Below are 21,699 nucleotides of genomic sequence, written 5' to 3'. Positions count from 1 at the left end.
TGAAACTTTTTATTTTTTTAAAGCAAGCATCCGCTCATATGAACATTGTAGGTTTATTCTGCGTATAACATCAATGTGATTCCAGTCTTAGCCCCTGTGGGCATTACTCACAATGGAGTGTTCAGAAACTGGTACAAACCTGAGGTTGTGACATGGCTCTCGGCCTGTAGAGCACGCTGACAGAGCTGACAAACCTGTACACTAGGCATCTAGGGAGCACCACAAGCAAGAGTTCAAAGCCCTAGGGTCACATTACAGGCAGATTCCTCAATCATTGGTTCAACAAAGTCCAGTCCAACCTCCAAGGCTTTGCAGAAGATTAGCCGTTTCAGATAGCTGTTGTGGAAAGATTAACTCCAACCTCATATTTGTATCTTGACTGAAGTAAAATCAACCACGAAAAATAGATGAAAAGTCATTTATGAGAGGTAAAAAGTTTACCTCAGCAGAGCTGAGGAAACAGTGTCCTACCTTCTAGGACCCTAGCAAAAAAACTGAAGTAGCATAGCTCTGGCCAGGGTTATAGGGGGGCTAGTGTTTGACTTTTTTTGTTTGCCAGTGTCCACCTCCTGAAGGCAGCTGCATATAACGTACTAGTCAATGTATACTACTACTACTCCTGTATCCCTCAATGGACAATAAAAATTCACCATTCCTGTTATCTTAATTAGAGGCAGGGGATTTCTACGCTATAACTAGTGCAGTTCATAGCACTAATTCATGTAAGTGCAATGTGTTTTGCTATTTGGTTATAAATATACAGTTTTAAAACAGCATTATACTATCTGGAACTTTTCTGTCTGTGAATATTTCCTGGAAGAGGAAGAAGTGTGAAAGCAATACCAAGGGAAATGGAAATGTCATAAAAAGCGCTGCAGACTTTAATTTTACAATAAGGTCAATATCCTCTGGTGAGTTACTTTGTAAGCAATGGTTGCAGGATTCACACTGTTTAGATTGAACTAGACACAGCAGTGATTCAAGACAAATCAATATAGATGATATGCTGTTGTTTATGCAAAGACTTTTTTTTATTTTACTTTGTTTGGAATTTTATGTTGAAAGCTTGTAACATTGTCACATGTGGAAATTGATACACTGTCACTCTGTGGATACAGTTCTTTGTGTTTTTTGTTTATTATTCAGTAGGTGGTACTTGATTTATATATATTTAAATCTATTACTTGCCTAGTTTTTGCAATGTTTATATGTAATCTGGCACACTGACAAAATCCCACCACAAGTTTAAAAAACAACAGCCCTCTCTGTGCAAACAAAAACAGTTTTTCAATCTGCATAGCTCTAACAGCTACATGTAATTCTGACATTCCTCTGTGATTACTTTTACTCCTCTGCAGGTAAGTGCTGGCAGGTCTAAATAAAAAAAATAAGTGGAACCCTGCATCCCTTCATAGCTACTTGATGGTGTTGTGCATTTAGTTACTAAATGATCAGCAGCACTAAAAGCAGAAAGATGCTCAGGATGCCAGAATTTACATAACTCTCTTCCTTGCTCTCGTGAGGCACTGCAGTGAGTTTTATACTCTATAACTAATAATTGTAATTGTTAGGTGTGCCATGGCAAGTACTTGGCATACTGAGGAATTGGGTAGGCCTCAGGAGGTAAAAAAAATATTAGTACATTATATTTGCACATAATTACAGCATGCCATTCCAATGCATATTGCAATTTGCTTAATCTGGACTTCTTTAATGAACCCATGACGAGGACTCTCAGAGCTGGTCTAAGGAAAGTGCTTTAAAGACTTTACCTGGGTGCCTACAAATCCATACTGTACTGAAATGTAATTTTAATAACTGCTGAACAACAGATACATGTACAAACCACAGAAAAAGCTTGAAAAGTAAAAAAATAATTAAACTGGATTTTGATTTTTTTTCCTTTGTAGATATACACGGTAGAAAAAAAAAAAACGGTACTTTTACCATCCATCTGCAACAACAAGTACTTTTAGAATGTTTGTTTGTACCTTCAAATTTCCTGCCGCAGTCAGCACTGATTTCACTGCTCTCATTCCATAGTCGTAGTGATGTTGGGATGATAACTGCTCAGAGCACAGACGATATGTTGCCACAATTTTCACCGACAGAGGCCTTGCTGTGACAAATCCACAGGAGTATAGCACTATCTCAGCTATCATGGCATAATCAGGAACCATCATGGCCACTGTCCTAAACAAAGCCTGTTTTATATATGAAATAAAGATATTGGAGCACATTCTAATATATGAAAAACGTGTGAAGACAGTAAACCTAAATGCTGAATTTAAAGAGCAATTCCACATAACAGTTAAATCAATCATCTAACTTCTAGTACTATACAGTAACCAGTAACCATTAGAACTGTTCTGTGCAAAAGTTAACTTAATACATAGTAAATGATAGTAAATGGATTACATCTCCTGCTACCTGAGCCACACATCTAAGCTGTATATAAGAAGAAAAAAATCCAGCTAAAGACTATTCCAACACTTTCAGGTTTGTCCATTTCCTGGTTCTTTGCTGAGCTCCTGCTAGCCCTTATGCCGCTACAGGACACAATGGTGACATAGAAATAGGTGTATTGAACCACTCAGCGCAGCAGAGGACTAGGAAGTATTGATTTTGGAAGCGTTTTCAGTTTGGGTTTTTTATAATGCAATAAATAGTGGCACAGGCAGGGGTAGAGGTATTTACTATCTTCTTTGCAGGAAAACATTTTTTGGATGTTTCATTTTATTGACAGAGTTACTTTGATCTAAGTTATACATACTATAAGCCTTTGCAGCAAAATGTTCTTCTGAAGGAGACTCAGCTGCTTGTCATATGATTTTACAATGTGCCCCTCGCATCATGCTCAATATATGAGTATAAAATCATAGTGCATTCAGAGAGAGGGAAGTGCTAGGAACCTTGAAACACTTAATCTACATTTTTTTCAGTTTCATATTCAGGGAAATTAAAATAAAAAGAATAGCAAAAACTACAGGGATTTAGCTAGATGGGAAATGAGCTGCAGATGACAAATCCAAGTATGCCACTAGAATAAAGCTAATCAACAGGTAGCTAGTGTGCCATAATTTAAAAATTAAGTTTCACCTCTGCACAAAAAAAAAGGCTTCCCGACTTGTATTAATGTTTAATATGGGTACATAAATTATTCTAGAACTATCTTTCAGCTTAAATTTTTTCCATTCCTAGTATGATTCATACATTTTTGCACAGTCATGTTGTTATGATGAAGCAATATACCGTATATATCTATATATATATATATTTTTTTTTATATATATTTCTGGCCTTGTTTTCCTCCTATGTATTGGCCTCACCAGATGAAATCATTTGGAGTGTGCCAAATCAACTGTCTTAGGAAGAAGTCCAGCAGTCTTTTTATAGCTTTACTTTCTATCTCTCTCTCATATTGTATAATGTAGGCCAAACTATTTCCGTTGTTTTCAGTATATTGTAATGTACTGGTTTATTGTTCAGTTTGTTTCATGTTTCTGTGAAAACACGGTACTGCATGTCATTTCAAGTGAATTACTCTACTTTCATTACTTCTTGGGCATATACATGATGCTCTCATGCATATCTTTGTGCCTCATATTTGAAATCTTTTTATTTTGTCTTTATATCTTGAATGTCTGCCTCCGGTTCCAAAAGCCTGTGAGAAATTATTTGAGCATTGAGAATGTGTTAAGTATAGGGGTGTGAATTTGTGGGTGTGGCCACAAACAGCGGTGTGGTTTTTGGTTGGGATTAAAAGTGATACTGGTCAGTAGGGTATCCTCGGATTGTTTATTTTTAAAAAACTGATAACTTTAAATCAATTTTTATTCCTTTGAATTTTAGTTCTTGTTTAATAAATGCATCATGATATAGTATTTTTTTGTTATTAAAGGAGAACCATGGGGTTAAGGCTTTTCCCCATAGTTCTCCTTAGGGTAACTGAGACGCCGCCGTATACCGCGAGCTGCTGCTCGAGGTATACTAAGACGCCGCAGCTAAAGCGGATCCCGACAATTATGTCTTGATCCGCCCAGTGGCGTAACTGACAGCTGGCTCTGCCTATCTAGAGGAAGAGCCAGCTGTACCCGCCCCCTCCCCCGTCCGTTCCGCCAGTCAGCGCTGGCGGAACGGAGCGGGGAATCCAGCCCCTCCCCTGTCACGGCAGAGGGCCGTGACAGGATCGAGAGGTGAGCGAACGCCGGTATCTGTTCGCTCACCTCCCGATCTACTGAGCCGACCTGTGACAGTTTCATTGTCACAGGTCGGCTAGAACTATGAGGTGAGTGAAAAGCACTCACCTCATAGTTCTCCTTTAACAACATAGTCTATCTTAATATTTGTTCATGGTTGTGATTAAAAAAAACTGACTATAATTTCAATCAAACAAATACCAAGGTAGTTAGTTCTGCCAACACCTTTGAAGTGTTTGGTATCAGTGAGTGGTCTCCTTATGCTTAGCTCCTGCTGCAGAAAAAAAAGAAGCCTCCGGCATCTCAGAGCACTCTGGGCTACTTGGCTTTTCTTAGCACTACACACAACTCTTAAAACCTTGCTAAAATATTTGGAATAGTTAAGAACTTTTAACACTAATGCTATGCATTCATATTGTATTAATCATTACAGCCAAAAAATATATTTGCAAGTGATAAAAGAAGCAATTCCTAACTGACAGGCATGGAATACTATAGCCAATAAAGACATGAGGAGGTGACTTGACTAAGGGGTCTATTCACAAAGCTGCCGAGGGCAGCCGAGTGAATGACCGATCAGAAGTGAAGTGAGCCGAACATCGGCTTGCTTCGTGTGGCTTCGGATCAGCCGAACATGCTCAGCATGTTCGGCTGACCCGAAGTGCAGAAGGATGGCCGTGATCGAAGCTACGGCCAGATCCTTCGGCAGCTTTGTGAATAGACCCCTAAGTAACAAAACAACAGAGCACAGTTAAGAGACTCTGGGCATCAGTAACCAATTTTATTTTCCCTTTCTTATAATAAATGTTATATCTATTTCTATAATTTAATCGTTTATATCTTTCATTTTTATTCAAAATGACCTTTTACCATACATTTTAAGGTTTCTAAATGAAAAGCTAGAGAATGTAATTTGAAGTTAAAAGATTTTTAAGCTATTGCAAATGCTGATGAAGTCACTTAGAACGGATGCTGCTTCTTAAAGTTAAAAAGTGTTAGCTTCCTGCAGAATCAGGTGATCCGCTGAGTACTGGCCCTGATATCCTGTTTAAGGGTGGTTCTTTTCCCTTGCAGGGTCTTATGAAGCAACCCTTGTGTGTGTTAGTAAGCTGTGTGTGTCTCCACAAACACACAGGCACAGTGTGGCAAGTCATTCCCTTGCTTTTTGCTCCCCACTCCTCCATCTTCCTTTCTCTGCTAGAGAGTGCTCTGTCCCATGGAACCTTGTACTGGACAGGAAGTTCAGGAAAGTGGAGCTGAGAGAGTTGAAGCCAGCTGTTAGGAAACATGATGACTAAAGTTTTGGGCAAAAAAATGCCCAAACACTTACACAATTTTTTTTTGTTTGATCTGGTTTATTATTGAAAAAACGTTTGAAAGTTTAGTACTACTTTGAGCTCCCCATTCTATTCCTGGTAAGTTCCTGTACAGTATTGCTATTATCTACCAACCAATAACACATAGCTTTTTTTTTTTAAACTAGATCCCAGAACAGCAGTGTACTGCATTTTGTTCCTAAAGCAAACATGACACCTGTCAGTACACAGTTACTGTGATAAGAAGATACAGTGCAATACCCTAAAATCATCTGGTCACATCTTCAGTAACTTTGTTTTTTTCTGTTTGTTTTAGTAAAGAACTCTTTTTCATTTTAAAAAAGGAATAATTTTTTGGAAGGAACCCTGTAACTAACAAACAACAAAATATGCAGCATACCTTAAGATTGTCTGGGAGCTCTGACCGTCCTGCATAGCCAGGATTCATGGTGATAAAGACAGCGCATGTGGGATTTAACTTCAATTCTGTGCCCTCAAATACTAATAAATTAGATCCCGTGGCGATACCTGGAAAAAATTTTTTTTTATAAAAACAGTAATATTGATAGATATAATAGATAAATATAATAGATATATATAATAGATAGATAGATATAATAGATAGATAGATAGATAGATAGATAGATAGATAGATAGATAGATAGATAGATAGATAGATAGATAGATAGATACAGTAGATAGATAGATACCTCTTTGGATGGTGAGGATTTGCTGTGCAACCACTGACAGTACCTCCAAATCAATTCTATTGAACTCATCAAAGCAAGCCCAGGCTCCACATGAAAGCAAACCCTAGAAAATATATATTAAAAATATAAAAAAAGGTTAGTTTTAGCTTTATTTAAAAGAGTGTTATTGTTAGTTTTTGCAGTGCTGCATTAACAAATTCACAACATTTAAAAGAAGCCTCTGTTTCATTTATAAATAACTTCATAGTGCGATGAAACATAATGTTAGTGCCTTTGCTAAAGGGAAAAATTACAGAATAAAATGTGCAAAGTGACCTTGGCTATGAGACTGAAGAACAAAATGTGGTTATTATATTGTTAATGAAAATCTGGCTCTGTTTCTTTGTGCTAATTATGACTCAATTAAGCCAATTTAGCTACATCACAACAACCCCCCACCCCACCTAACTAAATTTTCCACAGGCCAAAAGGTGGCAACCATTGGGCCAGAGGACAGAAGCTGTGATTTACACCCAGCCACTGTACATGCAGACAAGCAAACACAATCCCTCTTAGCTCGAAGTGGGAGACAGAGTTTAGTATCCTTGCCTTGGGTGACAGAGAATTTCGCACTTGCACTGGGGCTATATATTCTTTTGGATAGTTTTAAGATAAAACATAATGAACCATATGGCTCCAATGACTTAGTTAGAACCTTTTAGCGCATTTAGTAAATAGCTATGCATAATGGTTTGGTGATAAAATGTTAAAGCATTTCTTTATCATTAAAAATGTACCTTGAAGAACTTTCCTAAAGCAAGGTAATCCAATCCATCAGAACAGTTGAAAACAACACATTGCTTTGCCACTGCTTTTGCCAAATCCTTGGTAGTCTCGGTTTTTCCTGTACCAGCAGGTCCTTCAGGAGCTCCACCCAAGTGAAGGTTGAGGGCACCAAACAAAGTTCTGTTTTTGACAGAAACACATTAAAGCACAGGCTTTTCTTTATTTGTAAGCTCCTATTCATCAAAATTATTCAAACATGAGCAATATTGTAAAATTAAATCATATATCTATCTACCCATAGATCATATCGATGTTATGTTGTACATATAAATAATTATTTGGAAAACCAGACTTTTCATGGTTTATTAATTTTCTATTTCAGCCCATGTATGTATTGGTTTTCCTATATTTATATATTCAGATTCATGGTTATAGCCCATCTATAGTGCAAATCTTTTTTTTACCACTTCCCCCATGCCTATAAAACTATAAGCTATAGTTTTGTCACATTACAGAATAAACATATTACAGAAGAAACAAATACTTTAGGGAGATATTCAAGCCTTGTCTACCTATTCAGTTCCACATAAATAATTCATAACGTATACAGATATGTGAGTGGCTGGAACTACCTGAAGACTATGCTGCAGTTAAAAAAAACATGCCTCTAACAAAAAAAAATAAACACTAAAACTCCCCTCTAGGTATTATAGAGGGTCCTAACTTAAAAGAGCTACGTTGGGGCAAAGCTTTTTTTTCCATAGTATTTTTTGGGTCACAGGAGGACATATACTGTGTCCTCCTGTGACTCAAAACTCAGCTATTGCCCCCTATATGCTGAGAGCGCCACAGCCGGGACAGATCCCAACAATATTGTTGAGATCCACCCAGCTGGCTGATTGACAGCTGGCTCTGCCTTTCTAGAGGCAGAGCCAGCTATGTCCGCCACCTCCCCCCCCCCCCCTCGGGGGGGGGGCAACCCTTCCCCCCCCCCCCCCCCCTGGGGAGGGAGGAATCCCTGCGGAGAGCAGTGACCGACATGAATGATCGGGAAGTGAGGGGATTGGTAGTATGTTTTTGCTTCCAGATCAATAAAGCTGAGGTGGGACAGTTTCAATAGAGCTGAGGTGTGACAATTTTAATGTCACACATCGGCTCTAACTATAGGGATGAGTGTAATTCACTCACCCCATAGTTTTCCTTTAACCAGTACTTACCTGCCACCTCACATCCCCATGTTTGCACACTGGAAAGCATACCCCCCATCTGAGGGTACTCAGAACGTTTTACTGGCTGCTCAGGCACCAAGCAATGCCTTCTAGGAGGGTGGATTTTTTTTTTACACATATAAAGCTTTTGACTAGACAATGATAGGCAGCAGCAGATTGAGTAGGTGATCCCTGTTCTATTTCTTCCTTTAAACATGTCACCAGAAAACAATAGACACCTTAATGGCGAAAAGGGCTGACCCTCCCTCTATCAGTCAGGATAGGCTGATATTACGGCAGTTTCAGATACTTTTGCTAGTTCTATGTAAAACGAAAATTAAAAAAAAAAATTATTAATCACATAACCGGATTAAATGTTTTTTTTTACCAGTCCTCAAATTTATCAATATTTAACTAAATGTTTCATCCCCTAGTGTATTTTAAGCAATTCTTTTTAACTTTATACTGTATATTATTCCAGTAAATAAAGACAAACTGGTCTTTTACTGTACCTGTAACACCTATCCGTTAAAGGAGTGATGACCAATCTAGGTGTATTGCCAAGATACTCATATCCATACTGCAAACCGGCATTGATCATTTTTGTCTGAAGGTGACCTTCCTATAGATAAAAAAAAAATATATTAATAAACATTTGTTTTATCGACATTGATCATTTTTGTCTGAAAGTGACCTTCCTATAGATAAAAAAGCATATTAATAAACATTTGTTTTATCACATCTCTCAATGCTAGTGATGATGATGATGATGACGATGATGATGATGATGATGATAATGATGATGATAACGATGACAATTATTAGTCAAATGGCTGTGAAATAACAAGACAGCTCAAGGCAAACAGCTACATTTACACATCAACTATATCTTGATTATTTCAACCACTTCTTTGGTATACATACACAGCTTGTCTTGTATTGTAAACAAGCTTTTATTATGACTTTTTTTATTAAGGTGAAGACTAGACTGCATGCATAACATGGAATATGCATCCTGGAAAGAAAAAAAGTATAGACAATTTTCTCAATCACAGAATGCTCATAAGAAGTTTAAAGGAGAACTTTGAGGCGGGTGCTTTTCACTCACCTCATAGTTCTAGCCGACCTGTGACAATGAGACTGTCACAGGTCGGCTCAGTAGATCGGTAAGTGAGCGAACACATACCGGTGTTCGCTTACTTCTCGATCCTGTCACAGCTCTCTGGTGACTGGCGGAACGGACGGTGGAGGAGGCGGGTACAGCTGGCTCTGCCTATACATAGGCAGAGCCAGCTGTCACTCACGCAGCTGGGCGGATCTCGACATCGATGTCGGGATCCGCTCCGGTGTCTCAGTATACCGCGAGCTGTAGCTCGCGGTATACTGAGCTTAGAGTGACGGGAGGACGCTAGTTTGTGTCCTCCCGTTACCCTAAGGAGAACTATGGGGAAAAGCCCTGACCCCGTAGTTCTCCTTTAATTCTGACTTGTCAATTGCTCAGACTGATGGTGGTGGTATAATTGTGTGTGGAATGTTTCTTGGAACAAAAGTAACAGTCTGGAATAATCATTACAGTCATTTAAAAGACTTTCAGTAAATACTGTACTTCTACAAATAAAAAAAATGGTGACTAGAGATGAGCAAACTTAATAAAATGCACTCAAACAGCAGTTTGCCTGCTCTGTTCCCATGCCTACGTTACCATTTGAATGCTGGATATTCTTTTAAACTCTCACTAAAATCCTAGCCTGGTATCTGAGGGAAAAGACAAAATGACTAGAAAACGAATAGTTATTTGTAGTTTCCTATCAAATAAAAACTGAAAGAAGGATGAGGGAAATGTTCATCATTTTTAGATAACTTTTTTGCTTTATTTGTGCACATCCTTTTTAAGGGCAAGTAAGTGTGGAGCCCTGTGCCCTTTATAATGTACTTGGTGTTTTCAAAGGGAGCCACACTACTTTTGTTGCATTCTACTCAAAAAATCAGCCCAGGAGGAGGCAACCTTGGCATTCCAGCTGTGGTAAAACTACAAATCCCATCACTACCCAGCCTACCCCTGCATTAGCCTCTTGCGGATATACATGCAGGTTATCAGCAAAGCAGGCTGTGCCCACTTACTTTCTATTACTTGGAATTATGTTTTGTTTTCTGTTGTTCTGTTATGTTTTAGAAAGGATCATTACAAGTACAAGTGTTAATGTTATTTTTAATCATACTAGAAATGTCAAATGAAAAAAGGAGAGTAATTCTTAACATACCTCCCAATAGTATCTTAGCTGGCTTAACCATTCAAAATCATTTTCATCGCTAACTTGCTTTTTCACAAGAGCTGTAAGGACATCTCTAGCATGCACGTCTAGAACAACAAGTGCTCCAAGCGTAACTCTGTTCTGCTTTGATAATGTTCCACGAACCAAGGTAACAATATCATCAATTTGTTTATTATTTTGTTCCAGGTAATCTTCAAGTGCCTGTTTTTGTAAAAGAGAAAATGAAAACAAATTGTCAAACAATATTCTCGTATTGGTAAATAAATGCCATGGTAATATACTATCATATGTAGATACATACTTGGGTTATGCCTTTTTAGCCACCCTATTGTAAAACAAAGAGGCCTGCAACAACATGCAACGCTTGCCTTTTGAAGACACACTTCAATGTGTCACAATGAATGGGTCAACATACAAAATTCAAATTAATCAGTTAATTTCAAGTCCTGAGCTACTAGCCAGGCCTCAAAAGTTACCAGCCACCAGTTGCCCCACCTAACCCTTACCCTGCCCTGGCCTTAACTCCGCCCATAAACACACCCTCTTAAATAATCTCATGATAATTCTTATTGTATGATAGTTGCCGCTTGTAAACGGCAGATTAGGGATTCCTGCTGCAGGAAAACGCAAGTTCCTGGCACAGGAATCTCTAATCACACCTGAAATATACTGTAGGTGTGAATGGGGCCTAATATACACATACACTAAAGGTGCCCATACACCTGCCGATTATCGTATTGGCGGGTTGGTGGCGTGTTCAGAAGACGAATGCCACATGGGCCGATGTGCGCAAGCGCACACTGCCCGCTCAGCACTGCAATCATCAGAAGCCCTCCCCTCAGCGGTCTGTCCAAGATGGGCAGGTCGTATGAAATTGTTATAGTTAGTCAGGTTGAAAAAAAGACACATGTCCATGTTTTATATATTTTAATGAACTTACAACCATCGCACAACGAAAGTCGTTCAATGGTTGTAAGGGATTTGGGCAGGTTTAAATTTTTTTTTCGGCCAGGACAGTCGCCCCCCTCGCTACGCTACTGGTCAGAAAAACGAAATGCAGTTTAAAAAAACCAATCTGTGTTTTTTTTACAAAGGATAAACCCCGAAAGTAGAAAAAAAATGTTGGTTAAAAATGTTGGTTCTGCTTTTGAATAAACATCTATCCTATTTAACCCTTGTTACACTTGATTAGACGTAATAACTTCTTCTCTTTGCTCTTTTTAGCATTTTTTCTTTTCTAGAATGAGATCCTAATAGGTTGGACTTGATGGACTAATGTCTTTATTCAACCTCAAATACTATGTAACTATGTAACATGGTTTTGACATATTGGTTCTGGCTCACCATAACTCATCTTCCACTATATAGTGCTGCCTTCTTCCGTATTACCATCTTAACCCCCGATCCTCCCTTGAGGTCTCAATATTAGAAAGGTCACCTTAACACCTTAGGGCCCACATGGTGCACCTAAGTGGCATTTAATCTTAAACCAGCACCCCCACAAAGGCTACACCTTATACTTGAGACATGCCCAGCCAGGACCCTTTCACCTCCAATCCCCACCTTTCTCACCTGACCACCTCTTTATCCTCAATCCCTTCATCATCCCACCCCCTTTACACTACCCAAGATGATTAGACTGTCATATCCCCTTTCCTAATTGTCCCCTCTACCACCTCCCTCCTGCTTCCCCACCTCTGGATAGTTGGCTCTTTCTTCAGCCCAGGAACCGAGACTTTAGGTTATACTCTTCCTCACATCAAATATACTCGCAGGTTGGCTACTCTTTAATCCCCTACAAGGACCTGCACAGAGTAGTGGGCCAATAGACTGGGACTGAACCCAACAGGTTATTTCCTTTAAATCAACCAGATCCTGCCAAAACGATACAAATCTTTAATGACAGTTCACCTGCTACATGCACCCCCAAACCAAAAAAAAAAAAATACATACCTTACTTCTGTATCATAAGTTAAAACAGATATATTGCTGAATTAATAGGCCTATAGCTATAAAATGAAAACAGCTCTGGAGTACAAATGATTAAGCGGTACTTTATTTAAATTACCCTACTCACATAATTTCATCAACTCTATATTTAGAGCAACTCTCTACTGGATTCTGCCGAGAATTCACTGTGATTCATATGGTACTTTTACTTTATACAAACTACATTTCTAGCCAGAAAGAAATGTAAATACGCTTAGACTATGCTCTGTGCTTAGAGTATAGATCCTTAAATAATATGTTAATACAAAATGGAAGGACAGAAAAATATGTATACACAAATTATCGCTTAATTACATTCTACAATAGCTGTATCATTTCTATTTCCAATGCTTGCTAATAATTTTCTGTTGGAAACAGACAATGCATTAACTATACAGTTTGTTTGCACAAATAAAAAAACAAATCATCACAGACAAACAAACCTACCTTTTGACCTTTCCTAATAGATACTTGAACTTCCTGTGTCCAGAAGCACTGCGAAACACACAGTACAGTCTGCCCTGGCCATTCCCTTACCCAGTCTATACGGGTTGTTTTGGGGTAAGCATCAATTGCTTCACCAATGACCTAATAAAACATTTAATTTCAATAAGTTTAAACTTTAATTTTTATTAAAAGTACTTAGATTATAGTAAACATATAAAACATCTAATTTTGATAGTTTAAAACAATCTGCTCATATACTATAGCTCTATGACTCCGCCTATTAAGAATTGTCCAGGAAAGTTGTAAAAGTCAATGAAGCCTACAGCATACAACCAAGTAGAATTGCATCCACATGTATTCTACTTTGATCAGTGTGAATGCATTCTATGGCAAAGTGATGACAATACAGTAGGGGTGCATTAACACACAAGATATCAAAACTTTGATCTGAATTTGAATTTTAAATAAACTAAGTACTGTAAAAATATAAAAGTATAGCTCTTACATAACTTCCAAATACCCGGCATTTAACATGCTCCTATGAAGACACAGGTAGACAGCTTATAAAGAAATACCGATATAAATAAGTATCCAATAACTGCCCGTTCCTCTAAATAAAAAACGATCATATAAACTATCATATAAACCAGCAACGCTTAATTCAATATTACTGTAAAACCTGTTCTATTGCGTTATTAAATATTGCACACATTTCAAGTGGAAAAAATTTACAAACATTTTAATTGGTCACTGCTCACTACTGTTAATCAGAAGCTAGCAGTGCAGAGGACACATCCTATCCTATAAGGATTTGTGAGGTTTTTACTTCGGGTCGAGTCTTCAGAAGTGAGATTTTCCCGTACTTCCTGTACCACTGGCACTGGGACAGGAAGTTAGTGGAGTTTCCCAAAAACATAATTTAAAATCTAAACCTACTGCTGGCAAATATTATAAGAAGGTATTAATTAGAGCAGCTGAGTATAGTCTTTAGACATCTATTTCCCACATTTGCCAAAAAAAAAGCATTTATGGTATCTTATCTGTGGATTAAGTACAAAGAAATACATACCTTATGGACAGACTGAATCATTGCAGTTTCAAGTTCAACTAACCACTTTTCAACTTGACCTCTGGCTTTGGATGTTGAAATAGTATTTATCAGTTGTACCACCTCCTCTTCACTGCTTTTTATGTGAGTAATGTCCAAGACATCTGTAAACACCACTTTTGCTATACCTTCAAAGCATTTCTTTAAGTGGGGTTGTACCCTGTAGAAAATGAAATAAAAAGCAAATATAGAAAGATATGACATATTCAATTATGACATATGAAAAAAAAATTTCATTGGGAACATTTTTCAGTTCCCCTACATCTTATATCATTCCACCACCATGTAAATTCCTATGAGCACTTTGCTCACAGCCTTTATTCTATGCATGAGCTGTAAGAATCTGACGCAGCCAATAAATTAAATAAGGTTAAATATTTCAAGTTGATTTTGTCAATCCATAATTGATTGTGACAACCTTTACATTGTGAACTATTTAGCAGCTGTGACCACTGTGCTTTATAGGCTACAGCACTAACCAGAAGATAATCTGTTTTGGATCAACATCTAATGTTGCTGTGTGAAGAGGATTTAAAAATGGGAACCACTGCACATGACTGAATGTTTTAAAGAAACACTGGTTTATTTTACATGACATTGCTTAAATAAACCAAACCCTGTTAATCAGGACCATGGACAATGTATAGTTTAAAGTCTATAAAGGTCTTTACTGCTCCTGGTGTTTCTACTAGGGAGATTTACCCTCCTATTTTAGTATTTTGCAAAAACCAAGAGAACCTGTATGCAGAACGTGCCAGTTAGGTCCCGATGACATCACATCTCCAAGCAATGCGTCAGTGCCAGCACCACTTTCTAAAGGTTCAGGGTCCAACTAAACCTTTTTAAGGTCTATCCACACTACATCAGAGTTTGAGCCATCTGTTCCCTCATTAGGAGAACATCCAGGTGACCCACAATAATAATGCCCTGGATGCGTAATAAAAGTGAAGATTATGACAGACTTTGGGAATTCCTTGCAAAACTTTTGCATTTAAATGAAGACTTTACAATTAAGGCTTTCAGAATCAAGATGGCACCAATGCCCCCCTTTCGTTTTGGAACAGTGAACAGGTTTTTAGTAAACAAATTGCCATTGGAACAATGGAAATGACTCCTTTGCTCAGAAGATCTGGCACAGCATCATGGAAGTCTGCTAGCCTGTGTAGAGATCGCAGGTAAGTTAGGCAACATGAAGCAGAGGTAGAGAATTATACACTAGCTTGTAGCCTGTGTACATGACTTCTCTTATCCAGGTATCTGGAATGTTTTCTAACCAGATGTCCACAAAAGCCGACAGATGCCCCCTACTTTGGAAAGTGGGGGCATCACATGCCGAAGAGGATTTTTCTGTAGGTTTGGATTTTGATTTAGAGGCCCAAGATCTCCAATTTAACTGGACCCTTGGTTTGGGTTTGCTTCAGAGGTGGGAGTAGCCTTCCCACATTGAGGCTTAGGCGTCTTCTGCAATGGAAAATGATTACTCTTAACACCAAAAACGTCCCAGAGAATTCTCTATATTCATAGACAGGATACTATTTCAGAAAATAAGATGGACATCTATAGTGTAAGGCTACAGGCATAAGTTCTAAGTGTTATGCAGCTAAATCATCAGTAAAGATGGTAGCTAGATCCTTCAACAAATTCTTAGTCCATTCCCCTAAGGTTTAACAAATAAACATAACGGCTACTTAAAGTTGCATAGCAGGTCCAGCTACTGAAAACAAGGATTCGAAAAGGATTTCCAGACATTTTTGAGCAGGATCCTTAAAAACTGGTGCATCCTCAATAGGCACATTCAATATTTTATTAAGGTGAGATCCACATGTGTAGATCGCCTCTCAATAAACGCCTGAATAAACGGATATTGATCAGTAAATATCTTATCAGGATTTGTCCAGTCTGCATACAGAGTAGGTTCAAGCAAGGAGTGTAATGTAAACGTTGATAGTTTTGGGGCCTTTTAAGAATCCCAGACTAGGAACAGCACTAGTATTAGCCACAGGCTGTTCCAGTTTAAACGTTTAGTTCCTTTTTTGCAGTCAAATTCCCCACTGTATGTTTTGTATGTGTTCCTATTTACATAGCATACCCAAAAAATTACTTTTAAAAATATTTCTTACCTTTTAGCAATTTATTTGGGTCAAACTGAGCTCCTCTCATTAACACAAAACACCTCCAAAGTTTTTTTCAGGTATGCAATCATGTGAAAAGCAATTTCTTGTTTACTTGTTTACCAATCTTGCACAGAAGTAGACAGGAATTTACTTTAACATGATTGGATAATTAAAGTGAATATTTAAAGAATTAGGTGTGTGAAGATTTGCAACTCCTTTAGTAAATTAGCCTTATAGTTTCTTTTCTTGATTTTATATATTCCAGAGGTCATCTAATTTTCCTTCATCACATCCTTGTCACCTATCGATGTTTGTGTGAATACTGAAATCCTCATATGTGCCTTTAATCATGGTGTGATCCAGACAGTTAAGATGGTCAGATAAATATACTGTAACATATACTGTATAACAAGTAGAGTACCACAAGAACTCTTGTATAAAGGAGTCATAGTAATTACCAGCATTAGCAGATTAAACAATAAATAATTATGTATTTGATCATATTATACATTTAAAACATCTCACAATGCAAATGTCTGAAGTCAACCATGTAAGTTGCAGCAATAGAATAATACAGGTATGCACCTACAAGACTTTCCTACCATAATGTACAGTACAAACCAAAGTGTCTTATTTATATAATTGACATTGTGAACTGTGTGACACATAGCTGCCAGCTCTTGTTTATCAGGATTCGTGAAAGACTTTGGAAACTTTAACCTTACATTAGTAATCATATAAAGAACATTACCACAAACCTGTGCCCAAAATTGTGCAAAACCCACTGTAAACTTACTAAGGCTTTAAGAAATGATAGCTCCAAATACTGAGCTAAATTTAAATGTATACAAATATTAGCATGTTATACCGTTTATGGAAGCCTGTCTGCTTTTTACAAAATCATAATTACAGTAAAGGTTATATATAATATAACCTACCTGGTTGGGTCCTTTGTCTCTGATAAAATTTCAAGGAGCTCATCATTAGACAAGAAGAAGAATCGTGGAAAGAATAAACGTTTTTTTTCTAGGTAGTCATTAAGTCCTTTCAAAATCAGCTCCAATAACTCATTAGACTTCTTGAACTTTTCCAACATTTTATCAATCATCACAACAGAAAGGACATTCTTGTCCTAAACATAAAATGAGAAAAAAAGGATTTATATGTTTGTATGCATGCAAGTACTATATCGTATATCAGCAGTTCCAGAGATATTTACTGGTAACATTGTCCCACATAAATAAGAACCTGGTTTGGTAAGTCAATGCTAAAATATCAGGTTTTTACATTTACGTAAAGAGTAAAATAATTGCTGAAATAGCTTACAGTAGAACTGAAGACAAAACTTTTTTTCTTAGTTTTGAATGCAGTAAGGGAGAGTTATAACCCCTGTCACCTTTTTTTGCCAGTTGTATCCCATTATGGAGATTTCCCTTTACTTCCTGTCCAACAGCCACAACAGGAAATGAGAGGTAATGCCTCCAAAAAGAGAAAAATCCTTATTGGTCAGCAGGGCTGCCAAAAACTAGTGTCCCTATTGGAACATTTCCCATCCATTCCTGTTCTGGTGACAAACCAAAATTTGGGATTTTCTTTTACTTTCAGTGATAACGGTGACCAGGACAAATAGCGAGGGTGAATCTCCCTAACAGGGATGTAGACACCAATGAAAATCTGACAGGTGTTCTAATTCCTCTCCACAAAACTAAAAAAGAGAGTTTTGGAGTTAGTTGCACTTTAACTGTTGAAAAGTGATAACGGTGACCAGGACAAATAGCAAGGGTGAATCTCCCTAACAGGGATGTAGACACCAATAAAAATCTGACAGGTGTTCTAATTCCTCTCCACAAAACTAGAAAAGAGAGTTTTGGGGTTAGTTGCATTTTAACTGTTGAAAATGCTACTTCGAGTTCTCTCCAGTGCCATGCACACAATCAAAACCCCACAAAAACAATAATTTTGTTTCCATAATCTCTGGTGAAAGGAGAATTAGTCAATCTTAGCTCTGATCCATTACTTCAGCAGAGAACAATCTGGGAAAACTTTCTCCTGTTTCTAGTATTGTCCATAGAGAGATTATGGTTCTGGCTGTGGTTTAGATTTAGATAGATAGCAGGCCCAAAGAGAAAGACAGCAGGCCAAGCAAAGATAGCAGCATGTAAAGAGTGAGAGTCAGCCATGTTTCTTGCATTAAAGCAAGCAATGGGTATGGTTTTCTATTTCTGACCTTGACACTGTTTGCCTGGATATTTTTTTAATATGTACCTCATTATAAGTATTTATATAGCACCGGGAATTTATGCACTGCACATTCACATCAGTCCCTGCCCTCGAGGAGCTTACAATCTAAGGTCCATATCTCACATTTATACATACAGGGCTGATTGAGACAGGAGCCATTTAACCTTCCAGCATGTTTTTTGGGTGTGGGAGGAAACCCACACAAGAACAGGTAGAACATGCAAACTCTTTGCCGATAGTGTCCTGACCAAGGACCCCCGGGCTGCAAGGCAGAAGCGCTAACCACTAAGCCACTGTGCATTCAAGAGATATTTGGATTTAGCTTCTGTAGAGGAAAACAAGCAGTTTTGGTACGATAATCGTATGCAATCGACTTTTCGTACGACAATGGTAACGTGTGAATAGAGTGCCCGACCGATAGTACTGTACAATCGTACGACTTTTGGCAGTCAAGCATGTTTGAAAACTTTGGTCGATCGTACGATGTTCGCATGGTTGGTGGCGTTTCCGTCCGTCAAAAGTCATACGATTAACACCGTGCATGCGCAAACGAAAATAGTTTCGGTCAATTACCGCAAGTCGTCCAGGTGTTTTTTTTAACTACCACTAATTGAACCTTGCAATAATCGGGGCAGGATGGGGCCTCGATCATCGGACGAAAAGTTTTGTCCCATAAGCGTAAGATGTATGGGCACCTTTAGAGAGGAGACATGCAATTGCTAATCAGGGTTCAAGGTTCAGAGTTACAATGGTTAAAAACCAAGGGAAGGTGCTAGTTCAAGAAAGTAGTTTACCTCTGAACGATTAAAACATTAAAAACAATACAGAGAATAGTGAAGTAATTTGCTTCTTATCTTAAGGAGAAGAAAGAGATGCCAGCCAAAAAATGAAATCAGGAATGATTTTGATTGTTCTTCAAAACCTCATACGATCTAATAACCAGTAATTACATATACAAATTTCCAATTACATCTTGCGGTATGTTTGCCAATTAATATCTACTAATGTGCATTGCAGTAAATAATCCATTACACTTATCACCAAGAATATTACATACTACTGTACATACTCAGCCTTAACAATTTAACCACAGTTATTTCTATTGGAATTATCAGTCCAATTACAGTAACAGTAGTTATTTCCATAACCGTCTACTTTATGCCAGTATGTAATGGTAAGTTACCTCTTAATGTATGGCGTGTGCTTTTTTTTTCCTTGTTAATTTGAAAAAAAAAATCAATTTCATGAATCTTAGATGCTTTCCACAACTTACAAAGATTCAAATATAGATAATGTTTAGTTTTGAACAAAATGTTGTACATAAGGTACTGTACATCTAACAGATTTTTTTGTTGCATTTAGAAGATTGACATTCTGTTGTTGTACATTGCATACGTGTTTAGGGACTAGCATTATTGAGGCTGTTAACCATGTTTGATGCACCTGCTACAATACACTACAATAATATCTATATACTGGAAGACTACCCAAGTGGTGTGTGCAGATAGCCCCCATTCAACATACTTAATAGTTAACCACCTGCTGTTCAGACGTTGTAATTAAACAGCCAGACATCGGCTTCTTGGATGCGGGTGGGCGTTTTTAAACGTACCTTCCCGCCCCGCTTGTGCCCGCTGCTAGGTGGCGTGCACAAGCGGGAAATCAGCTTGAAACGAAAACATACAAGTGTTCGGGCGTCTATAAGTAAAGGTAAGTAAATGCTATGCGGCTTTCCCGAGTGTAGCTCGGGGTTACCGCTTATGGTATGGAAAAGTAACCCCGGGCTACACTCGGGAATACCGCCAGGGAGGTTAAAGTCAAAATGTTTCCCCTCTCCACAATGTTAATGTTAGCACTTACCTTAAATTATGTCTCCTAATCCGATCTTCTTCTTTCCTGATGTTTTCATCTGTCCCTCCAGCGGTGCGGCGGCTCTCTGATCCAGCGCTGACTCCTCTGTCTTTGCTGGTACTTCCTGTCACTCGGTGTCTGCATGCGGGTGCATACGTCCATTGACTTACCATGCGTAAGTCTCCCGGCCGAAAATCCAAACTGCGCATGCGCCCGCCCCAAGATGCTTTGCGGCCGCCCGAGCAGTTTGGGATTTTCTGACAGGAGCGCGCGGCGAAGACAGGGTAAGTTTAATCCGCTGTTAAAGCGTTTTGGTTCAAAAAAAATAAACTTTATGCATATATCTACTGCTTGCTAGCAGTAGATATATGCAAATAAAATGGAGGGCTTAGAAACCCTTTAACTGAACAAACTGAGGAGAGAAGCTGATGGGTTTCCATAAGAAAACAGTTTTTTTTTTTCATGTGCATTTATCATTTCCTCCCCCCCTTAATAATCTCCTATCCTGACAAAAGGTGAGGGGAAAACTTTCAGCTGAGGCACATACAACAATACTAACCTGACTGAAGCTCTAAAGGTGCCCATACACCTTACGACCATCGCAAGACTTTTGTCTTGCGATGGTCGTAAGCTTATTAAAAGCTCGTACAATCTGCCCATCTTGGTCAGTCAGATCGTACTTGTGATCATCGAAAGCCCGCCCCGCTGAGGGGTGGGCTTCCGATGACCGCAATGCAGAATGAGCAGGCTAGAAACCGGCCGACAATCGTACGATTCTCGGCGGGTTTTCGAGCATGCTTCGTTTACACTGCACGTCTTTGTTTACACTACACTGCACGTCTTCGTTTACACTGCTCGATTCTCGTACGATCGCGGGATTTCCCCCGATTCTCGTACGAGAATCGAGCAGTGTATGGGCACCTTTACCCTTCCCCAATCTATACAGGTAAAATAAATATTTCAATAGTTGGGCTTAAAGTAGGTAGGAAGATGAATCAAAGCATAGAGGTTGATAGAGAGTTCAGGTACAAAAGAAAAATGTACACATTCATTGAAACAAAATGTCCACATTTTTTTCATTTGTTTTTAATAATAAAATAACTATTGTGCAACCACACATACCTTTCTGTTATTTGTCTAGCATATCATAGAAACTACTGGTTGTACAGTTTTCTTTAAGTTGAATATTTTACAATATGCACAAATATCTACACATTCAAAGCATTTTGGGTTTTTCTCCCCAACAAATGTCTATGAGTGTAGAAGAAATAAGCAGCGTCAAATAAATTGTCTTTTGTTTACACTAAAACATCTGTGTCCTAATAATTTTAAATCTTCTTTGGATACAAAGGGGACATCTATATACTTGTTGAGGAATGGGCTAACAATGAAAAAAAATGAAATAGGAAAAAGCACCCTGCCAGTGTGAGGGCATGTGGCCTGGCATGTGGCCTGGCATGGGGGGGGGGGGGAGCGGT

The 21,699-nt window shown here is 38.3% G+C and overlaps 1 protein-coding gene across 1 annotated transcript in view; it reads right to left on the bottom strand.

Moving 5' to 3' along the window:
• Positions 1-21,699, bottom strand: part of DNAH7 (dynein axonemal heavy chain 7) — a 273,490-nt gene that overhangs the window by 175,075 nt on the left and 76,716 nt on the right. Inside the window, exons 19-27 of the mRNA XM_018562004.1 lie at positions 17,068-17,261; positions 13,977-14,175; positions 12,908-13,048; positions 10,460-10,672; positions 8,711-8,820; positions 7,002-7,170; positions 6,226-6,328; positions 5,916-6,043; positions 1,992-2,204 (exon numbers count right to left, since the gene is read on the bottom strand). Of these exons, the coding sequence (XP_018417506.1) occupies positions 1,992-2,204; positions 5,916-6,043; positions 6,226-6,328; positions 7,002-7,170; positions 8,711-8,820; positions 10,460-10,672; positions 12,908-13,048; positions 13,977-14,175; positions 17,068-17,261 (1,470 nt within the window). The remainder of the gene's footprint in view (positions 1-1,991; positions 2,205-5,915; positions 6,044-6,225; positions 6,329-7,001; positions 7,171-8,710; positions 8,821-10,459; positions 10,673-12,907; positions 13,049-13,976; positions 14,176-17,067; positions 17,262-21,699) is intronic.

The sequence above is a fragment of the Nanorana parkeri genome, unplaced genomic scaffold, assembly GCF_000935625.1.
Source record: "Nanorana parkeri isolate BGI_ZX_2015 unplaced genomic scaffold, ASM93562v1 scaffold555, whole genome shotgun sequence".
In the NCBI taxonomy this organism is placed as follows: Eukaryota; Metazoa; Chordata; class Amphibia; order Anura; family Dicroglossidae; genus Nanorana; species Nanorana parkeri.
The sequence above is the reverse complement of the archived record's forward strand: the minus strand, read 5'-3'. Positions and strand labels throughout refer to the sequence as shown.